Source organism: Bufo gargarizans, chromosome 4, assembly GCF_014858855.1.
Source record: "Bufo gargarizans isolate SCDJY-AF-19 chromosome 4, ASM1485885v1, whole genome shotgun sequence".
In the NCBI taxonomy this organism is placed as follows: domain Eukaryota; kingdom Metazoa; phylum Chordata; class Amphibia; order Anura; family Bufonidae; genus Bufo; species Bufo gargarizans.
This window is the reverse complement of record NC_058083.1, coordinates 163,504,298-163,525,100: the sequence shown is the minus strand read 5'-3', so window position 1 is coordinate 163,525,100 and position 20,803 is coordinate 163,504,298. Positions and strand designations below refer to the sequence as shown.

Sequence of the window (20,803 nt, the reverse complement as noted above, 5' to 3'; positions counted from 1 at the left end):
CCTACTCAGTATCACACACTCCTGTAATATGAGGTCTATTGGCCATCCACAAGCAGTCATAAAATGTTAAACTAGTGTGGACAGTCATTGAGAAATTTTCATAGCATGAGAAAGATATGGGTGTTGTGATAAGGAAAATATATTTCTATATGTAGATTAGTATATGCTACATTTTAGACAATGTATTTCTGTATCTGAAAATTGTTTCTATTTAAAGAACTATATCTATATTTTCATTTATTTTTCAGGTATGATGGAGTTTAGTCTTTTCGGCATATCTTATGTAAGAAAAAAAATTCTTCTACTTGTAGTATATACTGTATTTTACGCTCATGAAAATAATACTATTAAGTCAATTAAACCATGTCTTTTTCCTCTTAATTTTATAGACTGGTGCAGACATTTGTGGATTCTTTGGTGACACTACGTATGAATTGTGTGCTCGATGGATGCTACTTGGTGCATTTTATCCTTATTCTAGGAACCATAATGGGAAAGATTACATGGTAAGTAAATTCAGTTAGGCAAGGGTAACAAAATGTAATAGCCAAAAATGATATAAATATCAAATTATAACGGATATGGCTAATTTTTTTGATACTTTTTGTGATGCTTATTTTTTATGAAGCTTGTTTACATTATGCTTTTGCTTTCAGACAGCAATGTGGTGTCCTCCATATTACATATCATACCTATAAACAAGGGTACCCTTTAAGGGCCTCTTCTTAAAGAGACTAGACGTGTATGGAGGTTTATTGACAATGCTCCATGGGGAAAAATAAGCAAACAGGGATCTCCCAGGAAAAGAGAAACATTTTTCTAGCACTTCTTGAAGTGTCTCCCTATGCATCAGTCCAACTTTTTAACATGCCTTAGAACATGGCAAGGTAAAAAAAAAAAAAAAAAAAAAGCCAAATATCCATCTATTGACAGTTATTTCAGGGTGCTTGTCCCTCATCAGCGTGGAGTTGGCTTCTGGCTGAGTGTGATGCTTTTAATACAACTTGGGCAGGATGATAGCTCTTTTTAAAAAGACCAGCTATGTATCGAGACTTTTTTGCAGTGCTCCATGGTTTGGAGACTGGCAATGTTCCATAGGAAAAAAAACCTTTTGGAAATGGCTCCCTATGAGCCCAAGTCTGACTTTTTAGCAAGCCTGGGAGACATCTCTTTCATATTTGTTCCCGTCTGACATTGCCAAAAAGTCTCCATTCCATTTAGCGCTGCTAAGAAGTCATGGATCTGATATTTTTTCTTGCAATGTTCCAAGGCTTGTTAAAAAGTCGGGTTTTGACACATAGGGAGTCACATCCAGAAGATGGCACTAATGACATAGTTCTGGTTCCCTGGGAGATACCTTTTTGGATTTTTTTTTTTTCCATTGAGCATTGCCAATAAGTCTCCATATATAGCTGGTCTCGTTAAGGAGAGCAAGCACCCTGCCTAAAAAGTTTGATTTTCCCTGGGAGATACTTTTTTGTATATTTTTCTTCTCGATAACATGCCTATAACAGTTTTTGTTTCTATATTTGCTTCTTTAAGCGCCAAGATCCTGTCAGTTTTGATGACAACTTTAAGAGTATATCCAGAAATGTTCTTAACATCAGATACAGACTTCTGCCATATTTGTACACACTAATGTATGAAGCACATACCGAAGGCTCTACTGTTATCCGGCCCCTATTACATGAGTAAGTTCTAAAGCTTTCTGACTTTCCAACTATTTAATGTCCCAATGTAAAACTGCTTTAAGTAAACATTAAAAAAAACTCTATACATAGTGAGAAAAAGAGAGAGAGGTGGAAAGACATTTGTTACTTATATATTTTTTGTGCCACCACAACAACTATGATCCTGATAGTTCAGTGCTTAAAATCGAACCAAATTGTGGCACCATGTACCATATAAGGACCTTCTGCTTCTGTCCCTTAGCTCTGGTGACATGGTTGCTGAGACTGGCATTACTATAGACAACTTTTTTTTTTTTATATATCTGTTTGGACATACTAATGTCATGCTGTAATAGAAGCCTATGCCAATTTCAACCCACCTATGATTACTCACATCCACCATCACCTTTACTGACATTCTGCTTTTGATCTATTTTAATCAGTAATTTACAAAGTTGAAGTGCTAAAATTAATCAATGTTTCCCTTCTTCATAAAAGATTTACAGATGACAAAGAAACTTGGGATGTCTACGAGCAGTTCTTATGGGGACCAGCATTTATGATCAGCCCAGCTCTTAGACTGGTACGAATGTATAACTTCACAGGAGTAAACTATTAGGTTTATCATATCATGCAAATGTCACAATTTGGTTGTAGAGATAAAAATCATCATTAGGTAACTATTAGGGATGAGCGGTAGTGTTGAGCGCAAATATTAGAATAGCAATTTTTTTTTGTGAATATCGCCACTTTGAGAATGCGCAAATATTTAGAATATAGTGTATATTTGTTATATCGAATATTCAGCATTTTTTTTCTATCTGAACACGATTCCTCTCTGCTTCGTGCTTGTGGGCCAATGAGAAGGAAGCAATGTCAAGTTCACAACAATACTTAGTGCACCAATCAGTAATCTGTAGTCAGACCTGCTAAAATGGGAAGTTGCATGTAGTGCAAAAAAATATTCTAATCACTGCAAATTAGCGCAATCATGAATATATTGGAGCACTTTTTTTCCATTGAAAAAAACTATAAAGCATATAAAGCATATAAAGCTAATGTTCTGCTGTGCCAACCATTTTCTCCAGTCTCAGGAGAAACTCATGAAACTTCTAGTAGCTTGAAAAATTTAACCAAAGTGACCCACGCCTGTATTTTGCGGTACGAATTTGCATTACGCCGATTTTTCGCATTCAATGAAATAATCTAGAATTCTCGAATTTGCCAATATATGACGAATATTCTACATATTCTAAAATATTTGTGAAATATCACGAATTCAAATATATCCCATCCCGCTCATCACTAATGAGCGGCCCCGTGGATGTTCCGGTTCGCCGGCTTCAACTGAACTTCAGGATAAAGTTTGGGTACGGGACCCAATTTCGAACCTGAACCCCATTGAAGTCAATGGGGACCCGAACTTATGGTGCACTAAAATGGCTGTTAAAATAGTCATAGTAAGGGCAAGAGGGCTGCAAACGGAAGCAAAATGGGGCTTAAAGGAGGACAATTGCCCTGCAAACAAATCTGGATAGGGAAATGACTTAAAATAACATAGAACAGAAAAATACATAAAAATAATAATCTTGAACTAGGAGGCGGCGGTCAAAGTGGAGTAGGAGGTTTAGGAGGCGGTAGATGTGGCAGTGTAGGTTGAAGCGGCGGTTGAGGAGGAAATATTTATTTATTTTTTATAAATTTGGGAAGGCCCCAAAACATTAGAAAATGGAAAAGAGAACGCAAAGAGAAAGTGCGCTGGAGTATGGCTGTGTGCGGCCAATATACTTGTCTATTCAGCACAAGGTACGGACAAGTCCTGTGGGATCCATGCCTGATTCATTTTAATGAACGTGAGCTTGTTCATGTTAGCTGTGGACAGGCGGCTGCACTTGTCTGTGATCACCCCCCCTGCCGTGCTAAACACATTTTCGGTTAATACACTGGCCTCAGGGCAGGCCAGCACCTCCAAGGCAAAAAGGACAAGTTCAGGTCATGTGCCCAATTTGGAGACCCAGAAGTTGAATGGGGCAGACCCATCAGTGTAGGCATGTGCACACGTACTGTTCCACCATGTTGCTAAAATGCTGCCTCCTGCTAAGACATTCCGTATCAGCTGGTGGTGCTGATTGTTGTGGCATGCTGACAAAACTTTTCCACATTTCGGCCATACTAACTCTCCATTCTAAAGTGCTGGCGGTGCCCCTGCTGCGCTGGTGACTTTCTTCTCCTCCTTTACCTTTGCCTTGTGCATCCACTGAGCCCCCGCTGTCAGGTGTGAATGCCATCAGCAGGGCGTCTACCAGCATGCGCTTGTACTGGCACATCTTACGATCACGCTCCAGTGACAGAATTAAGGACAGCACGTTGTTCTTGTAGCGGGGATCCAGCAGGGTGGCCACCCAATAATCAGCACTGGTTAGAATGAGGGCAACTCAGCGGTCGTTGCACAGGCACTGCAGCATGTAGTCGCTCATGTGTGCCAGGCTATCCAGAGGCAACGACAAGCTGTCCTCTTAGGGAGGTGTATCGTCTATGTCCCATGTATCCCCCCAGCCACGCTCCATTGATGCGCATAAGCTGCTTTGGGTGCCACCCTGCTGTGAACACGGTTCCTCATCATCATCATAATACTCCTCTTCCTCCTCATCCTGCAGAACTGTGACCTGGCTGGACAGTTGTGTACCTGGCCTATGTTGGTGCAGGAACCCACCCTCTGAGCCACTTGTGAATGACTGGCCTGATAACTGTGGAAATGATCCCTCTATCTCTTCCTCTTCCTCCTGTGCCACATCCTCTTCCATCATCACTCAAAGTGTTTTTTCAAGGAGACATAAAAGTGGGATAGTAATGCTGATGACTGCATCATTGGCACTGGCCATGTTGGTGGAGTACTCAAAACAGTGTAACCCGGCACACACATCCCTCATGGAGGCCCACTCGTTGGTGGTGAAATGGTGCTGTTCTACAGAGCGACTCACCTGTGCATACTGCTGCTGCTCGCACAGTCTCTACAGCATGTGCAAGGAGGAGTTCCATCTTGTGGGCATGTCGCATATGAAGCGGTGAGCGGGAAGGCTGAAGTTATGCTGCAGCGCAGACAGGCAAGCAGCAGGGTGAGAACGACGAGAGCACACACAGAAGGCCCACACGTTCTGCAGCAGCTCTGACATATCAGGGTAATTTTTCAGGAACCTCTGCACCACCAAATTAAGCAAATGCACCAGGCAAGGGATGTGCATCAAACCAGCTAGCCCCAGAGCTGCTAAGAGATTTCACCCGTTATCACACCACCAGGCCAGGCTTGAGGCTCAGTGGCACCAACCATTCAACAGTCTGTTGTTCCATGCCCGTCCACAGCTCCTGCACTGTGTGGGGTTTTCCCCCCAGACAGATGAGTTTCAAAACAGCCTGCTGTTGTTTCCCCCAGGCTGTGCTGAAGTTGGTGGTGAAAGTGTTACACTGACCGGATGAGGAGGCAGTAGAGGAGGAAGCAGAGTAGGAAGCAACAGGAGGCAACGAGAAATGTCCTAAAATCCTCGGTGGTGGTAGGACATGCACCAAACTACTATACGCCTCAGGCCATTTACCCAGTGTGCTGTTAGGGAGATAAAAACGTCCCTGCCCGTGCTTACTTGTCCACGTATTGGTGGTTATGTGGATCTTGCAACAGATGGTGTTGTGCAGTGCACACCTGATTTTGTCCATCATTTGGTTGTGCAGGGCAGGAATGGCTCACGTGGAAAAGTAGTGGCAGCTGGGAACCACGTACTGTAGGACAGCCACAGCCATAAGGTTTTTAAAAGTCTCTGTCTCCACCAGATGGAATAACAGCATTTCAAAGGCCAGGAATTTTTAAATGCTGGCATTCCGAACCAGGGATCGCTGGTGGGTAGGGGGCTACTTCCTATTTCTATCCAGTGTTTGGGGGATGGACAGCTGAACACTTTCATGGGACAGTGTGGAGATGCTTGGTGATGGTGGTGGAGGTGTTGGTGTTGCTGCCACATCCTCTGTTTGCGGGGTGGCAGGTGCCACTGTCACTCCAGAGGGGGAGGAAGAGGCCGAGACTGCAGCAGAAGAGGGAGCAGGAGGAGTCTGATATCTTTTGTGGTTTTTGAGGTGTGTACTCCACTGCAGCTCATGCTTTGCATTTAGATGCCTGGTTATGCAGGTAGTTCTCAGGTTTAGAACAATTATGCCTCATTTCCGGCTACAATTGCACAGCGTACAAACCACATGTGTCTTGTCATCAGCACATTGTCTAAAGAACTGCCATGCCTGGGAACTCCTTGGAGCTGGCTTTGGTCTGCTCAGTCCCTGTGTGAGGTGGACAGCAGCAGGCATATTGGCTAGGGGTCGGCCACTCTGCTTTTGCATCCTGCTCCCTCTTTTTATGTGCGGCTGATGCTGTGTGACCACCACCGCACTGCACACGTCACCCGGATGACCTTGATTCCATGCGGGGTCTAGGACTTCATCATCCTCCACATCATCTTCCACCCACTCTTCACTCCTTGCCAGTCTGCACACTGCAGAAAGCCTCCGCAGTTGGCACCTATGTTTCGTCATCATCATAAATGTGCTGCGGTGGTCCTCCCATATCCACATCCTGAAACACAAGTGGTTGGGCTGGATAGATGGCCCACGGAAACCCTGCCAGCAGAGTCATCAAAAAGCCTAAGAGACTGCTGCATGACTCAGGGTTCAGACTGCTTGGCTGATTTGCAAGGGGGTGAGGTGACAGACAGATGCCCATGGGTTGCAGGTGCCAACTTTGTGCTTTCAGCAGGGGACTGGGTGGGAGACAATGTGAAGGAACTGGAGGCACTGTCAGCCATCCAATCTACTACCGCCTCTACTTGTTCTGGCCTTATCATTTGTACACCGGTATTCTGGCCTACAAAATAATGCTGAACATTCTATTGCCTACTTGCACCTGAGGAAGGTGTTTCATTTGGGCTTGTAGCAGGCAAAGATCGACCATGTCCTCTCCCTGTAAAAGAAGCTCCACCAACACCAGCAGCACCACGACCAGGGCCATGTCCCTTATTTGACGCTCTCCTCATTCTTTGAGGTCACCCACTGAACTAACAGACAGATTAACTATATTAATTTTCCTGTCACGTATGCAGTGCAGGTGTACCTCACATAAAAAATGGGTATATGTCACCCACCAATCTAACAGACGGATTAACTATATTAAGGGGTACAAAGATGGTGCTTTGCACCCACAAAAGATCGTTATAGGTCACCTACAGAATTAACAGCCAGATTAATTATTTTATTTCTGTGTCAGGGGTACAAAGATGGTGCATTGCACCCACAAAATAATCACTATAGGTCACCCACAGAATAAATAGCCAGATGAGATTCCTAACACTCTCCCTCGCTTCAGCTGCCTGCTTTCTGTCCCTGCACTACTCAGAGCTGATGGATGATACTACACATGACCCAGCTTGTATACTGTAGAGCCTGGGTCACATGATACACTGGACAATCACAGCCATGCCATTGCTAGGCATGGCTGTGATGGCTTTTAAATGCCCACAGTTTAAAAGCTTGTTGATTGGTTGCCCTGCAGCCTTTCAACAAGCGTTATTAAATGCCCGAACACCGAACTCGAACCCAAACTTTTGCTGCAAAGTTCGGTTTCGGGTCCGGGTACCTGAACTCGCAAATTTCGGTACGGATCTAAACTTTGAAGTTCGGGTTCGCTCAACACTAGTAACTATCCATAATGATTGGTTAAAGTGTAAGGTTAGTGCTACATGGAATGGCCCTGCCGTGGCTGTGACACGGCCGCCTTGCAGCAGAGTACCGTGCAGCTGTACAAGCGGAAGCGGAATCAATTGAACTAATCAGGATCACATTGTGTAGTCGGTCCTGCAAAATGGCATGGCCATTAATAATGAAGACCAAATAAACAATGCAATTCAAATAGTTGATTTGAACCTGCTGTGGTTTGTATGGCTGTGCAGTACACAGACACAAGGAGACTCTACAGCTGCGTAGTATGGCCATATCCTTTGGGCAGACCACACCATGATACAATCCCTTTCTGCAGATGACACAATCCCTCCCCTGCCAGAGGATGCACAGACCTCATCATAAATCCTCTGGCAGTCAGTTCTGAGCTGCCAAAGATTTCTGGCTTCATTTGCTCCAAAAAGCTGTTTGTAAGTGAAAACAAATTTGTGACTGGCCATGCGCCTTTTAGAAAATGGGTGACGTAAAAAAAAAAAAAAAAAAAACACAAACTATTTTTTTTTTAAGTTGTATGCATACATACAGTTACAACATACAAGATGTTGCAAACATACAGTTTGGAACTTTTTTATTCCACTTTTCTGGCACAAATTGAATGATAATTGCCCTCCATGTACCAAACTTTGCCAAAAATGCACCAAATTATGACAACATTTATTTCACATTAGTAAATATGGCCCACTTGATAAAGACATATAAAATGGGACCGAGTTTCAAATGTTTTCTAATATATAAATAGTGTAAACTTAGAATAGAAAGTCTAAAGATTTACCAGATGTATCACAGTGACTAATACTGGTGCGCAGCTGGAACATCCAGGCACTATTTTGTCGCACTTTGTTGATCTTACGCTACTTTCTAGCAACCCATCTGTGATATTTTTATACAAAATTCAGAACTATAATTAGCAGTGTAATTAGTTGTAGACATTAGCTGTATGTATCTTGAGAATGCAAGCTAATAATGTATATTTTTTAAAATACTGCTTGTAATGGCTGACAATGAATGTTAACAATAATTTCTTGTTTTAGGGCCAAACAGTGGTAGATGCCTATGTACCGAATGCTCGGTGGTATGACTACCACACGGTAAGATTTTGTTGATTCCACTCTAATTCTCCTTCCTGACTGTTGGGATGAGGGAAAAGTATTAATAACTGACAGATTAATCTAGTGCAAGAAAAACAGCACTTCACAAGTTAAGAGAGGGTGCCAACAACCAGGGCTAAGATCCATGGTCCAAACTCACACAAGCAAAGAAGAAGCAAAACTCCAGATCATTTTGATCGAGAGGGGTTTATTCACCCATCTACAGTAAAACAGCAGCGATTCAGTCCTATCACAGGACCATAAGCAAATCAATTCAATATGTTTAGACATCATAATATACTGCTTAGAAATTATGATGTAGGTGACTGCACCTGTAATGCTTTAACCCAGTGAGCAAGCGGTTGCTGTTTCCTTGGGTCATTGGCGAAACCTTTGGACAAGACAGTTTCGGAAATAAGATCATGTAAAGGGGCCTTTCGTACCTTACTGTATTTGTATAAAGTGACATCTACAAAAAAAATATGCAGTTCTGACATGGGCAGAGAAAAATAGAGAAATATGGGAGACTTGTAAGTGAAGTATGAAATAGCATGGTGCAGTCACATTGAATCAAAAAGTGTGTAATTTAAAACCTTATTTATAAATAAAAATAGCTTGCGGCATTCCAGTAAAGCTTTAAATATGATTATTTTATAGGGTAAAGTGGTTGGTGAAAGGGGTAAGAAAGTGCAATTGGATACTCCTCTTGAAAAAATTAATCTTCATGTTAGAGGTGGACATATTATACCATGGCAAGAACCTGCAAATAACACAGTTTACAGGTGGGTAGACAACATTATTTTTATTAATTATCAGAATTTGGCCTTTTTTCACTTGTGACACACGTACAGAGCACTAAAGGATCAGGGAAAGGACAGGGCAGGCTGAGCTTGTGCAAACCAATGAACAGTCCGAGGTTAAGGTTGGCAGCTCAGAGTCAGTACAGAGATCAAGTAGAGGTTAAGGTCAAATAATCAAGTTTAGAAGTCAGGCAGTATAAGACAGTTTGTTTCCAGCAGTTATGGCCACCTCCGCAGTGCAGTTACCAAGTGGGTGGGATGGAACCTGCTGCACATATGTGTCTATGCCATCCCAGCCACAAGAAACGCTGATGATTTTGCCAATAATGTGCAAGCACAGCCTTCCCTGCTTGAGTGCAGCAGTGGCTGTAACCTGTGAAAATGAATAGGCTACAATGTGATTGAAAAGTGAATCAAGCTAGCAATTGAGGCAATATGGAGAATCATAATACTTTAGTTAGTGTCTTGTATCAATTTTGTTTACATGATAAATGCATTTTGCTGAAATGAGACAGTCCCACTAGTGTTAGACATACCTATTTGCATATATTTTCCCAGTACCCAATAGGATCATTGTTTAGCCTACCGTAGTCATCAGGCATTAGTGACGGCCGGGACGTAAAGCAAACGCTCGTTCGCGATCAAATGTTTGCAAAACATGCGTTCGCGGAGGGGCCCCATTCACTTTAATGGCAGGCGAACCTTAAAAACCTTCAGGTCATATTTGCAGCGACCAAATACTTACTAGAAGTGCACAAATAGTCCCACAACATGGCCATTTTTAGGAGTCTTAAAAGGAAACTCTCAAAAATGTGCCCTGCTGGAGCCTATAAAAATTTCGGGAATACAGGCCCCAAAAATTTGGCATTCACCTGACAGAAAAGAACAAGTGATTATGTAGCTGGAGGTACATTAGGCGGTCACTGAATAATTTTAATGTAGGCCAGTGGAGTATAGGCCCCAGAAATTAGGCATTCACCTGACAGAAAAGAACAAGTGATTATGTGGCTGAAGTTATATTAGACAGTCAATGGATAACAATTTAACTGAAGGTCAGTACAGGCCCAAAAGATTAGGCATTCACCTGACAGAAAAGAACAAGTGATTATGCGGCTGGAGGTACATTAGGCGGCCACTGAATAACAATTTTACAGTAGGACAATGAAGTACAGGCCCCAAAAATTAGGCATTCACCTGACAGAAAAGAACAAGTTATTATGTAGCTGGAGGTACATTAGGCGGTCACTGAATAACAATTTTAATGTAAGCCAGTGGAGTATAGGCCCCAAAAATTAGGCATTCACCTGACAGAAAAGAACAAGTGATTATGTGGCTGAAGGTACATTAGGTGGTAACTGATAAACAATTTAACTGTAGGCCAGTGGAGTACAGGCCCCAGAAATTATGCATTCACCTGACAGAAAAGAACAAGTGATTATGCGGCTGGAGGTACATTAGGCGGCCACTGAATAACAATTTTACAGTAGGACAATGAAGTACAGGCCCCAAAAATTAGGCATTCACCTGACAGAAAAGAACAAGTTATTATGTAGCTGGAGGTACATTAGGCGGTCACTGAATAACAATTTTAATGTAAGCCAGTGGAGTATAGGCCCCAAAAATTAGGCATTCACCTGACAGAAAAGAACAAGTGATTATGTGGCTGAAGGTACATTAGGTGGTAACTGATAAACAATTTTACTGTAGGCCAGTGGAGTACAGGCCCCAGAAATTATGCATTCAACTGACAGAAAAGAACAAGTGATTATGTGGCTGGAGGTACATTAGGCGGTCACTGAATAACAATTTTAATGTAGGCCATTGGAGTATAGGCCTCAAAAATTGGGGGCAAAACACAGAATGTAAAATGTCTGTCAGATCGGATTCCGTTATAGGGTGGTGGTGTGTCAATGTGCTGAAATGTCTCAATTGGCTGTCCTGTCCCACCTGATGGATGTGTCATAGGTCAAAGTTCGTTGCAATGCAAAATAATATGGCGCATGCGAACGAGCAAAGTTCGCCACAAAACGACCGCCGGGCGAACCGCAAGGCCATCTCTATCAGGCATATTAACTTGTGTCAATAACATAAATAGTACCCTAAAGGTCCCCCTCAATGCCTCTCAGCTATAAAAGCCAATTATGTACACTTTGATTTGATAAAGAGCTTTTGTCCTGAATGAGCTAGATGTTGTTATGAGGCTTGTTTAGTTAGTTTCCTAGTAATACTAGAGAGCTTGTTTAAATGTCTGAGAAATAGCTGGATGAATTAGGCTACTTTCACACTTCCGTTCGGGGCTCCACTTGTGAGTTCCGTTTGAAGGCTCTCACAAGCGGCCCCGAACGGATCCGTCCAGCCCTAATGCATTGTGAGTGGATGCGGATCCGCTCAGAATGCATCAGTCTGGCACCGTTGGTCCTCCGCTCCGCTCAGCAGGCGGACACCCGAACGCTGCTTGCAGCGTTCGGATGTCCGCCTGGCCGTGCGGAGGCAAATGGATCCGTCCAGACTTACAATGTAAGTCAATGGGGACGGATCCGTTTGAAGTTGACACAGTATTGGCTCAATTTTCAAACTGATCCGTCCGTTTGCACTATCATGGTAATGCAAACGGATCCGTTCTGAATGGATCTAAACGTTTGCATTATAGGTGCGGATCCGTCTGTGCAGATACCAGACGGATCCGAACCTAAACGCAGGTGTGAAAGTAGCCTAAGCTGTATCTGCAAGTGTGAGACGCGTAGCTTCTTGTTAATCCTAGCTGGATTGTAGATGTTTTCACATGCAAATGTCTCTTTTGATTTGTCTGAAATGTATCACAAAATATTTGGGTTTATAGGAATCTACTTTTTCTTTTGGGAAAAGTTTCAAATCGATTTGATCATCTCTACTATGTATATTTATACCTCTCTAAAGGTGTTCATAACCTTTAACATCCCCATCCCTACATAATATTAAAAGTAAAATGAAACAGCAGTTACACATTAATGTATTTATTTAAATTGCAGCCGTAAAAAATTGATGGGACTTCTGGTAGCCCTGGATGATAATGAAACAGCTCATGGCAATCTCTTCTGGGATGATGGAGAAAATATAGGTAAGTACTACCTGACAATAAACCAAGCATGCAGAAAATTGGTAGCTTACAAATAAACTAAAAATGTAGAAGTAATAACTGTCAGTATGGTAAAACAAAGACAGTTTACAGTATACATTGATGCTAATATTTTCCTTTCTTTATTAAATAGATATGACAAGTTATTTTATGGGAACATTCACGGCTGAAAAGGTATGCATCTTTTCTCAACATAGATATGGTACACATGTTTTCTTGGCTATTTCTAATGTCACATACATCATATGTGTTGACATTGCGGCTCTCCTCTCACAGCAAGCAGTCTTTGTGTCAGGAAGTGGGTGTGGGTGTAGACCCAAGGAATCTGGACTGCAAAGGAACCACTAGCCCGCTATTTCTTGAAGTAGTCTCTGTTCAATGACAGCGGGTCAAGAGACACTGGTGCATTGCACCAGAGGAACAGGCAAAATCATAGTCAGTGGCTGAGCTATGGTTAAGGCAGAGAGAGCTCATTTAACCCAGTTATCAGACCAAAGATTGGGGAAGGCAGCTGGGGTCAATATGAGAGTGAAGCAAACGTCAGGCAGCTGAGAGTCAAATCCAGTAAACGGTCAGAGATGGAGTACAGAGGTACGCCTTCACCGGGACTAGAAAGCTAGAATACCTACTGCTCAGACACACTCTCATAGGGGAAGATGCTATAAATACCCTATGCTAGGCAGATTATAATGCATGTGCACTAGCTGTTTCAGGACCAGAGGGAACATGCTTTCCCTATGGACAGAGGCACTGCAGGCAAAGGAGGAAGCCACGGCCCGATATGGAGTGAATGGAGCAATATTACTCTGGTGGCTGTGCCTAGCAGGAAGGAGCAAAGATATTCTGATAGACATGGATCACCAGAGAATTTGAGCGGGGGTGGTGGTGTTAGATGAGCATTTTGGTGGCCATGTCTGCCGGGAGCAGGGAGAGGTTGACAGGGATGGATTTCTGATGTCACACTCACACCTACTGTATACAGACTAAGACATGCTAGATTCCCTTTTTTTATCATTATAGAGCGGCATTTGGAGGTGGGCAAGTGAAGAGACATCTGAACATTTATAGAGAGCATGCAGGCAGAGAACGTGCCATGCTTCTGTCAGATTATATTTCTAATATATCTTTTTAACTCTGTGAGATGAATATATATATTACGTTTTGTTAACAGTTAAATACTATAATGGGCTTTATATGTTTTTCCACAGAAAACTGTAAAATGTGAGATAAAGTCAAATAATTATCTATCACTAACAAATCCCCTATATCTCGGACATGTCTATATTTGGGGCCCTGGAACAAATGCAAGTAGTGTTTCGGTTACACATAATAGTACAAATGAAATCATTACAACTTTTACAGTAAATGATGAGGTAAGTGATGCATAGGAAGCATGAAATAATGCTCAAAGTTACTTAATATTGCTTAACATAGATACATTATTAAATGAAACATTCTGATGTTATACATGCATAAGTTATACAGTAGAATTGCCAGTTAGGGAAGGTAGGTAAGATGGACAAAGGTAAACGCAGGCAATTTTTCAGCGTCAAAATTTTTCAAGAAGCAAGTAATTCCCTTATGGCTTCCTAAAGAACAATATGATTACAAATGGAGATCGAGTTACTTGTGAACAGATTATTTTTTTTATTTTTTTTTTGCATTGGGGTGGAGGCTGTAAATCATTTGCTTTTAGTACAGTTCTGCTCTTATATAATATGCTTTAAAAAGGCTATGATGGGATAAGCAGTCATGTAATATAACATGCATAACAGTATTGAGATATGAGGCCCTCAGAGTCTTATATTATATTGGCATAATAGATTCACATACATATGCATATACAAATCATTAATAGCATAAGCATTATTATATATGTATGTTTCAGATTGTAGGAATCTGATTGGAATCTACATGTGTTCTAGCAATTTGACTATTTTAGAGTACTTAAATTTAAGATTTTGTTACAGAGCTAAATTATATAAAAATACCAAAAAATTATCACTTTTCATAATCCCAATATTCAAGTTTAATTATTGTATTTTTCTTTTTTTTTTCTTTTTTTTTCCCCACAGGTTCTGGAAATCCACTTACTAAACAAACTGTACAATTTAGCCAATAATATTACGGTTACATGGTCATAAATGAGATCTAAAAGCTTGCACTTGAGGAGTATTTTATAATTAATCTCTGCTTTTTGAAAGATTTTTTTCTATAATACATTCAATATCTTTGAAAAGGAATAAAATGCGTCACTTTGACAAAATAAATATTCTGTTATTGTCTAATATATCTGGTGTTTTGTGTTTCTTAAGTAGAGTTCAGATTTATTCTTATGAATTAAGGGGCACATTTAATAAGACCGACATTGTAGACACCGGTGTTAATAAAGCCTTATAGCAGGCAGTGGTTCCGCTGAAGTTATGAAGAGGCACCAGCCTCTTCATAACTTCATTGAATCCTCTGCCACTTCTAAATGTAATACAGCTTCCTCGCTTTCTTACATTTAGACCTTTTTCTATGTCTGAAACATGCATAGAAAATGAATGTTAAATGAGATCGGGGTTGTTGCAAATATACGTTTTCCTAAACTTTGGACTGAATGCCAGAAGGCAGAAGGAGCCATATCCCTCTTCCTAACCTGAGGAGTTAATTGAATCGTTTTGCCTATCCGAGCACCTGCCACTTATGGAGCTGGTTGAACGCATCTTCCCATTCCATATATTTCCTCAGCCACTGTGACAAGTTTCTTCAGAATGAAGTGCAGCAATATGTAAGCTTTCCTTCAATGGTGGCTATTAGGGATAAGTGAATCGACTTGCATGGTACATCGAAGTCATTTCACAATTAACTTTTCATGTAATAACTTCAGGAATTAATTATTACTGTAAAATAAAAACTTGATACCGAACTCCGGTTCGGCTCCAAGGTACCACTAGGAACAAAACCAGAGATCAGTACCAAGGCTTTTTATATTTGTATTGAATTTTTATTTCTTTTTTGTGATGGGGACCCAGACAATAACTGCCCCTAAGAATTGTTTTAATTTAGTTCTATTCATCCTTATCATATTAACTTTCAAGTCAATGTCAATAAGACCCTGTTTTGAAGGTTTCCTTTTTTGTGGTAAAAAGTACACATTAACAGTCAAAAGACTATTGGCAGTGTTTTAAGATATGCTTATATTTATGGTTAAAAATAGTTTTTGCAATTGGGTTTTATTTAAAAAATGTAGTTGCTTGTCTTCTGATGCTTCTATATCTTTTAACACTGTGAGACAGGGACTGGAAAAGTAGTAGAGAATCGCTATATATCGCCTAGGTTTCTTTCATATATGGTTGATATCTCAACTAAGAAAGCTGGTTTAGATATCAGAAATCCAGGAAAGATGGGTTGCCTTAGCAAAAAATAGTTTGATGAGGACTTTGGTAAATGGTGTTGTCGGGCCTTTATTTTAATGGAATGAGGATGCAGGTTGGTAGCGGGGTTCCTCATTCCCTTTCTGTCCAGAACAGGTTTTCTATAGACCTCTCAGCCAGGTGATGGAGCTCAGCTCATTTCTGGGATATAAAGGTTTGCACTATGAACATGTCTGGGTGAGGGACTGATTGAACTGACTGCCTTTCACCATTGCTGCTGAAGTCTGCTCAAACAACAAAAAGGACACTGCGAGTTTGTTTTGATTTGTGCCGTATAGCTCGTAGTAGGCCGCCCATATAGAAAGGGTAATTTTATGTTTAGTTAGTGCTCAGCTGAGCAGGAATTTATTTTGTGTTTTGCCTGTAAAGACCTTATATTTTGCTTGTGGATGAGAATAAAGAAAACAGGCAAATCCCTGTGTGAACTGCACAGTTGTGTCACTGTCTCAGACTGCTGTGCCTACCACTATTGAGCTGACCCCCACAATACATAGAAAGCTTCTAAATGCTGTTCACTCCAATATCGAAAAAACAAACCTGCCATGTAGTCCTGTCCTGTGGGAAAAAAAAATGTAGGTGGTTAGTGTATTTTGTTTAATGAAGGCCAGTGGCAATAGGCTACCACAAGAAAGTTCAACATGATGAACAAACATTATTTGATCAGAGACATATATTAAGGCCTCTTTCACACTACCGTTTTTTTTTTCCGTTTAGCGGTCCGTTTTTAGCGTTCCGTATATGGTCCGTATACGAAACCATTCATTTCAATGGGTCCGCAAAAAAACGGAATGTGTTCCATATGCATTCCATTTCCGTATTTCCGTTTTTTCCGTTCCGTTGAAAGATAGAACATGTCCTATATTTGGTCGCAAATCACGGTCCGTGGCTCCATTCAAGTCAATGGGTCCGCAAAAAAACGGAATGCATACGGAAGGCATCCGTATGTCATCCGTTTTTTGCGGATCCGTCACTAAACAAATGCTAGGCCCAGCCCACTGTGGCCATGTGTTTCTTGTTGCCAAACTTTTGCTGAGCATAAGTGCAGGTGCTGAAACCGGTTTGAACCGGTCTGGCTTGGCTGCAAAGCAACTGCAAACATGGATGTTGGAAAGCTTCTGGCCCTGATCCAAGAGCGCCCCCAGCTCTGGGACACACGATCAGATCTCTACCATGATAAAGTGTTGAAGGAGTGTGGCTGGGATGAGGTCACCCAGGAGATGTTGGCCCGAGAGTGGGAGAAGGGCAATTCTGCCAAACGCAGAAAGTTAGGTAAGGTAATAGTATGTATTAAGTTTCAAACAATCAGTTTTTAATCACCGTCCTTGAAAGCGTTATTAGTAATCTTTTGGGTGACTACGGATGTAAATGAATGATGCAATAACTGTTTTTTCCATCTATAAAAGCAACCTTTTTTTCTGTATGGAATGAAAAGGCTTTATTGCTGGTTCACTTAGTGATTGATGACAGCAGCCTTGACCACTGTGGTATGTCCTGCTGTAGGGATAGTATAATTTCCATCATGGCCTGCTGTAAGCCGGTAGCTATATTATGTCTGGACATGCTTTGAGTTGTAGATTCATAATAAACAGCAGTATATCTGCATATATTTAGTCCCTGTATGTAAACATAAAACACTTTTTAAACATTTGAAAATCCCTGTCACGTGTCCGTGGTGACACCAACCCTGCGATACATCAGTAGTGCACATGCTTGGTTAGTATTGTGCAAACGTGCGACGCGATCATTTGGCTGCTAACAGTATAGCTTGGATACATCCGCTATTGTACCTGTACTGTGCAAGCATGGTCACTGCAGATGGGTTGGATAGTTTTATTGTAACCATTGAGACAATAACAGTATGACGCTAGATAAAAAAGTGTGGGTAACAAGATTATGGCGTCATTTTTGTTAAAGCACAGATATTATCAAATCTTTTTTTTATGAATGTCCCATACTTTAATAAATGATACCTAACGACTTTTGGCCTAAAGCCCTTTATATTCAAATGCATTGCTAATATATGTTTTAGTATTTTGTATTTTCGATGTGCCGTTATCATTGCATATCTATATAATAATCCTATTGAAAGGTTGTTATGTCATATTTCTACAGTCCAACGTGTGAAGACCCGCTGGCAGTCCTGCCGAGACCAGTATCGGCGGGAACGGGTGCAGGGCGTTGGGCATAGTGGCGAGGGTGGGCGCCGAAAGAAGCCCTATCTATACACCCGGCAACTGCACTTTTTGAGGCCAGTGCTGGATGTGAGGACGTGAGTATATTTATATTTTGTCATGTTTGTAATTTCTACTGTACACGAACAATTAAACCTAGCTTCTGGCTTCGATTTTAGTTATAAATTTAGACCGTACGAGAGAGTAATGTATTTTAAAGGGGTTTTTCCCATCTTAGACAATGGGGGCATATCGCAAGGATATGCCCCCATTGTCTGATATGTGTGGGTCCCCCCCGCTGGGACCCGCACCTATATCGATAAGGATCGGGGAGCACTGGAAATGCAGGAGCCCAGATTTCCTGGCCACCGTCTACCACCAAGCGCTAATCCCCTCCTCTCCCATATAGAAGTTGAATGGGAGTGTGCCGCCCATGTGCGCCTCATGCTCCCATTCATTTCTATGGGGCAGACGGCAATAGCTGAGCCAGCGCACACACATAGAAATGAATGGAGGGTGGCTGCGCATGTGCAGTGTGATGTCGTTCAATTTCAGGGCTCTGTTCTCTGGATAGGTCTAGGTCCCAGCATTGGGACCACACACCTATAAGACAATGCCCCCATTGTTTGAGATGGGAAAAGACCTGTTTATTAAAAGGCTATGCAGAAACTTTACCTGGTTTGCACATGCCTGGTACACTTTGGTATGTGTAAAGTACTATACTGCCCTTGTCCACACCATGCTACACTAATATTACCATCTGGCATTGCGAAAATACTGACATGACCTGCACAAATAGAAGACATTCTTTAAACAGCTGAGAAGTGCGCTAAGGAGCATCCATAAAGTGTCAGTCCATTTGCCAGGTGGTCACAATTGCTCAGAGGAAGGCACTGTCTACCATATTGTTGACAAGGACAGTACATCACTGGCAATACCAAAACCGAGTTTGACGTATGCAAATTAGCATCTGGCTATTGGAAACCGTGTACCAATACATGTTCTAATTATATAATGTCTTTATCCTCCACTAAACATTCATGGCCCATATAACAGTAGTGCATACACATTATTATATATAGTAGGAATAGTCTATATTAAAGGTCAAGGGGCCAGCTAGCCATGAGTGGTGGTGCTAAGACTGCTGACTAGCGGATGCTCTCTGTGGCTGAGAGTGCTGGGAATATGTTTTATAATTATTAGACACTTCATATATGCACATGGTTTGTTTCAAATTATCTCTCTTTCCACAGCACTGTTGACAGCCTGGAGCCACAGAGGGAAACTGGCAACACCAGCAGTGAGTCCGACCAGGCAGCGTATGGCCAGGACTCCCCTCGTCCTGGGGAGCAGGAGGTGGAACCTGTCCAGCAGCTTCCAGAAGAAGAGAGGGAGGAGTCGTCAGCTCGGGAAGGACCATCTCAACCCCTCGAATCAAGTCCACAGCCCCGAAGGAGACAGACCCGCAGGAGAAGGGTGGCCCCTCCGAACCCCGATTCTGCCGCAAATACTCAGGCACAGGTACAGACTCAGGTGCTTGAGTATTTGCGGCAGAGACATTTAGAAGGGAGTGAGGAGAGGATGCTAAGCGGGCTTGCGCATCTTTTTAAAGAGCTGCCCGCTTATCAGCAAACCCTCTTTGTGGATGTCATGACATCGGTCTTCACCATATTCAAAACACCGTTAGATCCACATGAGGTTGTGTGTTGTGTGGATAACCTGAAAAACCGTGCTTTCAGCTTATTCCCACAACCACAACCAGGGCACAGCATGGTCCCTCAACATGCTATGCCCAGCTCAGGTTCCCAGCCCCTTTTTTCCCAGGAGCAGGCATTTAGGCCACAACCAAGTTTACCTGGCCCAGTGACCTACCCACCCCAAAGTAATGTGGCTGCCCCTCATCACCAGGGGCAAGGTCCTTTTACCCGTGATCTGTTCAACATATAATTTGTGTGTGTTATTATTTCGATTATTTTTTGTTTCAAAAAGCTGAATGTAAAGCCATATTTTTGTTGGTTATGTTTTAATTACCAAAAAAATTTGAAAAAAAACTTTGATGTGTCGACTTTTATTCAATCATTCACTATAATCTCTAAGGTTAGACTTTTAAGGTATTTGATCACATGCATACAGTGAAAATATTGTACAAAGTCTTTATTTGAATATACACATACATACAACAAGGACAGGGCATATATTCTTTGACATCTAGGCTCAACCTGATAGGCTCCAACTTTATTACTATACAAACTATTCATCCCGGCATTTAATAATTTTATAAACTGTACGATGTGCAGCCATGCTGGCCAATGAAGTTTGCAAACAGCCGGAGGGCCGCAGGGCCATCATTTCAGATGCAATCCAAACATACATATGGGTCATGGATTGATAGCCAATTGTAGTAAAAAAAGGTGCGGACATCAACTGAAATGGTAGGACCTTGGACAGCGGTGGGAAATCCTCTGCCTGCGTAAAGAAAGAAAAGATGTGTTACGATTTTAATGAAGATCATTGCATGTCTGATAACTCTACTAACCTATTACAACATTACATATTTTAGAGGTATTAGAGGGTTATTGTAGTACACCCAAAATAATATTTGGATCACTAACATGTTATCATTGAACTTGATTGACAACATAGAGAATTTTGTGTAATGGGCCTACATTTTAACCCCAGCCCACAAGCCCACGTCAAGGGTCCTCTTTGTCTTGTGAGTCCCTACACTATCTACATAGAACCCCCCCCCCCCAAATAACTCAAAAAATCAC

The 20,803-nt window shown here is 41.7% G+C and overlaps 2 protein-coding genes across 4 annotated transcripts in view; both read left to right on the top strand.

Moving 5' to 3' along the window:
• The window catches only part of SI (sucrase-isomaltase), a 360,959-nt gene extending 346,227 nt beyond the window's left edge, over positions 1-14,732 (top strand). For all 3 annotated transcript variants that reach the window (XM_044289835.1, XM_044289836.1, XM_044289837.1), the window contains 10 exons: positions 249-283; positions 390-506; positions 1,543-1,691; positions 2,169-2,253; positions 8,471-8,527; positions 9,185-9,309; positions 12,336-12,424; positions 12,576-12,616; positions 13,651-13,815; positions 14,518-14,732. In XM_044289835.1, the coding sequence (XP_044145770.1) occupies positions 249-283; positions 390-506; positions 1,543-1,691; positions 2,169-2,253; positions 8,471-8,527; positions 9,185-9,309; positions 12,336-12,424; positions 12,576-12,616; positions 13,651-13,815; positions 14,518-14,586 (932 nt within the window). In that variant the 3' untranslated portion in view covers positions 14,587-14,732. The remainder of the gene's footprint in view (positions 1-248; positions 284-389; positions 507-1,542; positions 1,692-2,168; positions 2,254-8,470; positions 8,528-9,184; positions 9,310-12,335; positions 12,425-12,575; positions 12,617-13,650; positions 13,816-14,517) is intronic.
• Positions 14,733-16,958: 2,226 nt separating this feature from the next.
• Positions 16,959-19,979, top strand: LOC122935290. Its single transcript, XM_044291055.1, has 3 exons — positions 16,959-17,130; positions 17,974-18,130; positions 19,286-19,979. The coding sequence occupies exons 1-3, from the start codon at positions 16,959-16,961 to the stop codon at positions 19,977-19,979; spliced, it is 1,023 nt and encodes a 340-aa protein (XP_044146990.1).
• Positions 19,980-20,803: the final 824 nt, after the last annotated feature.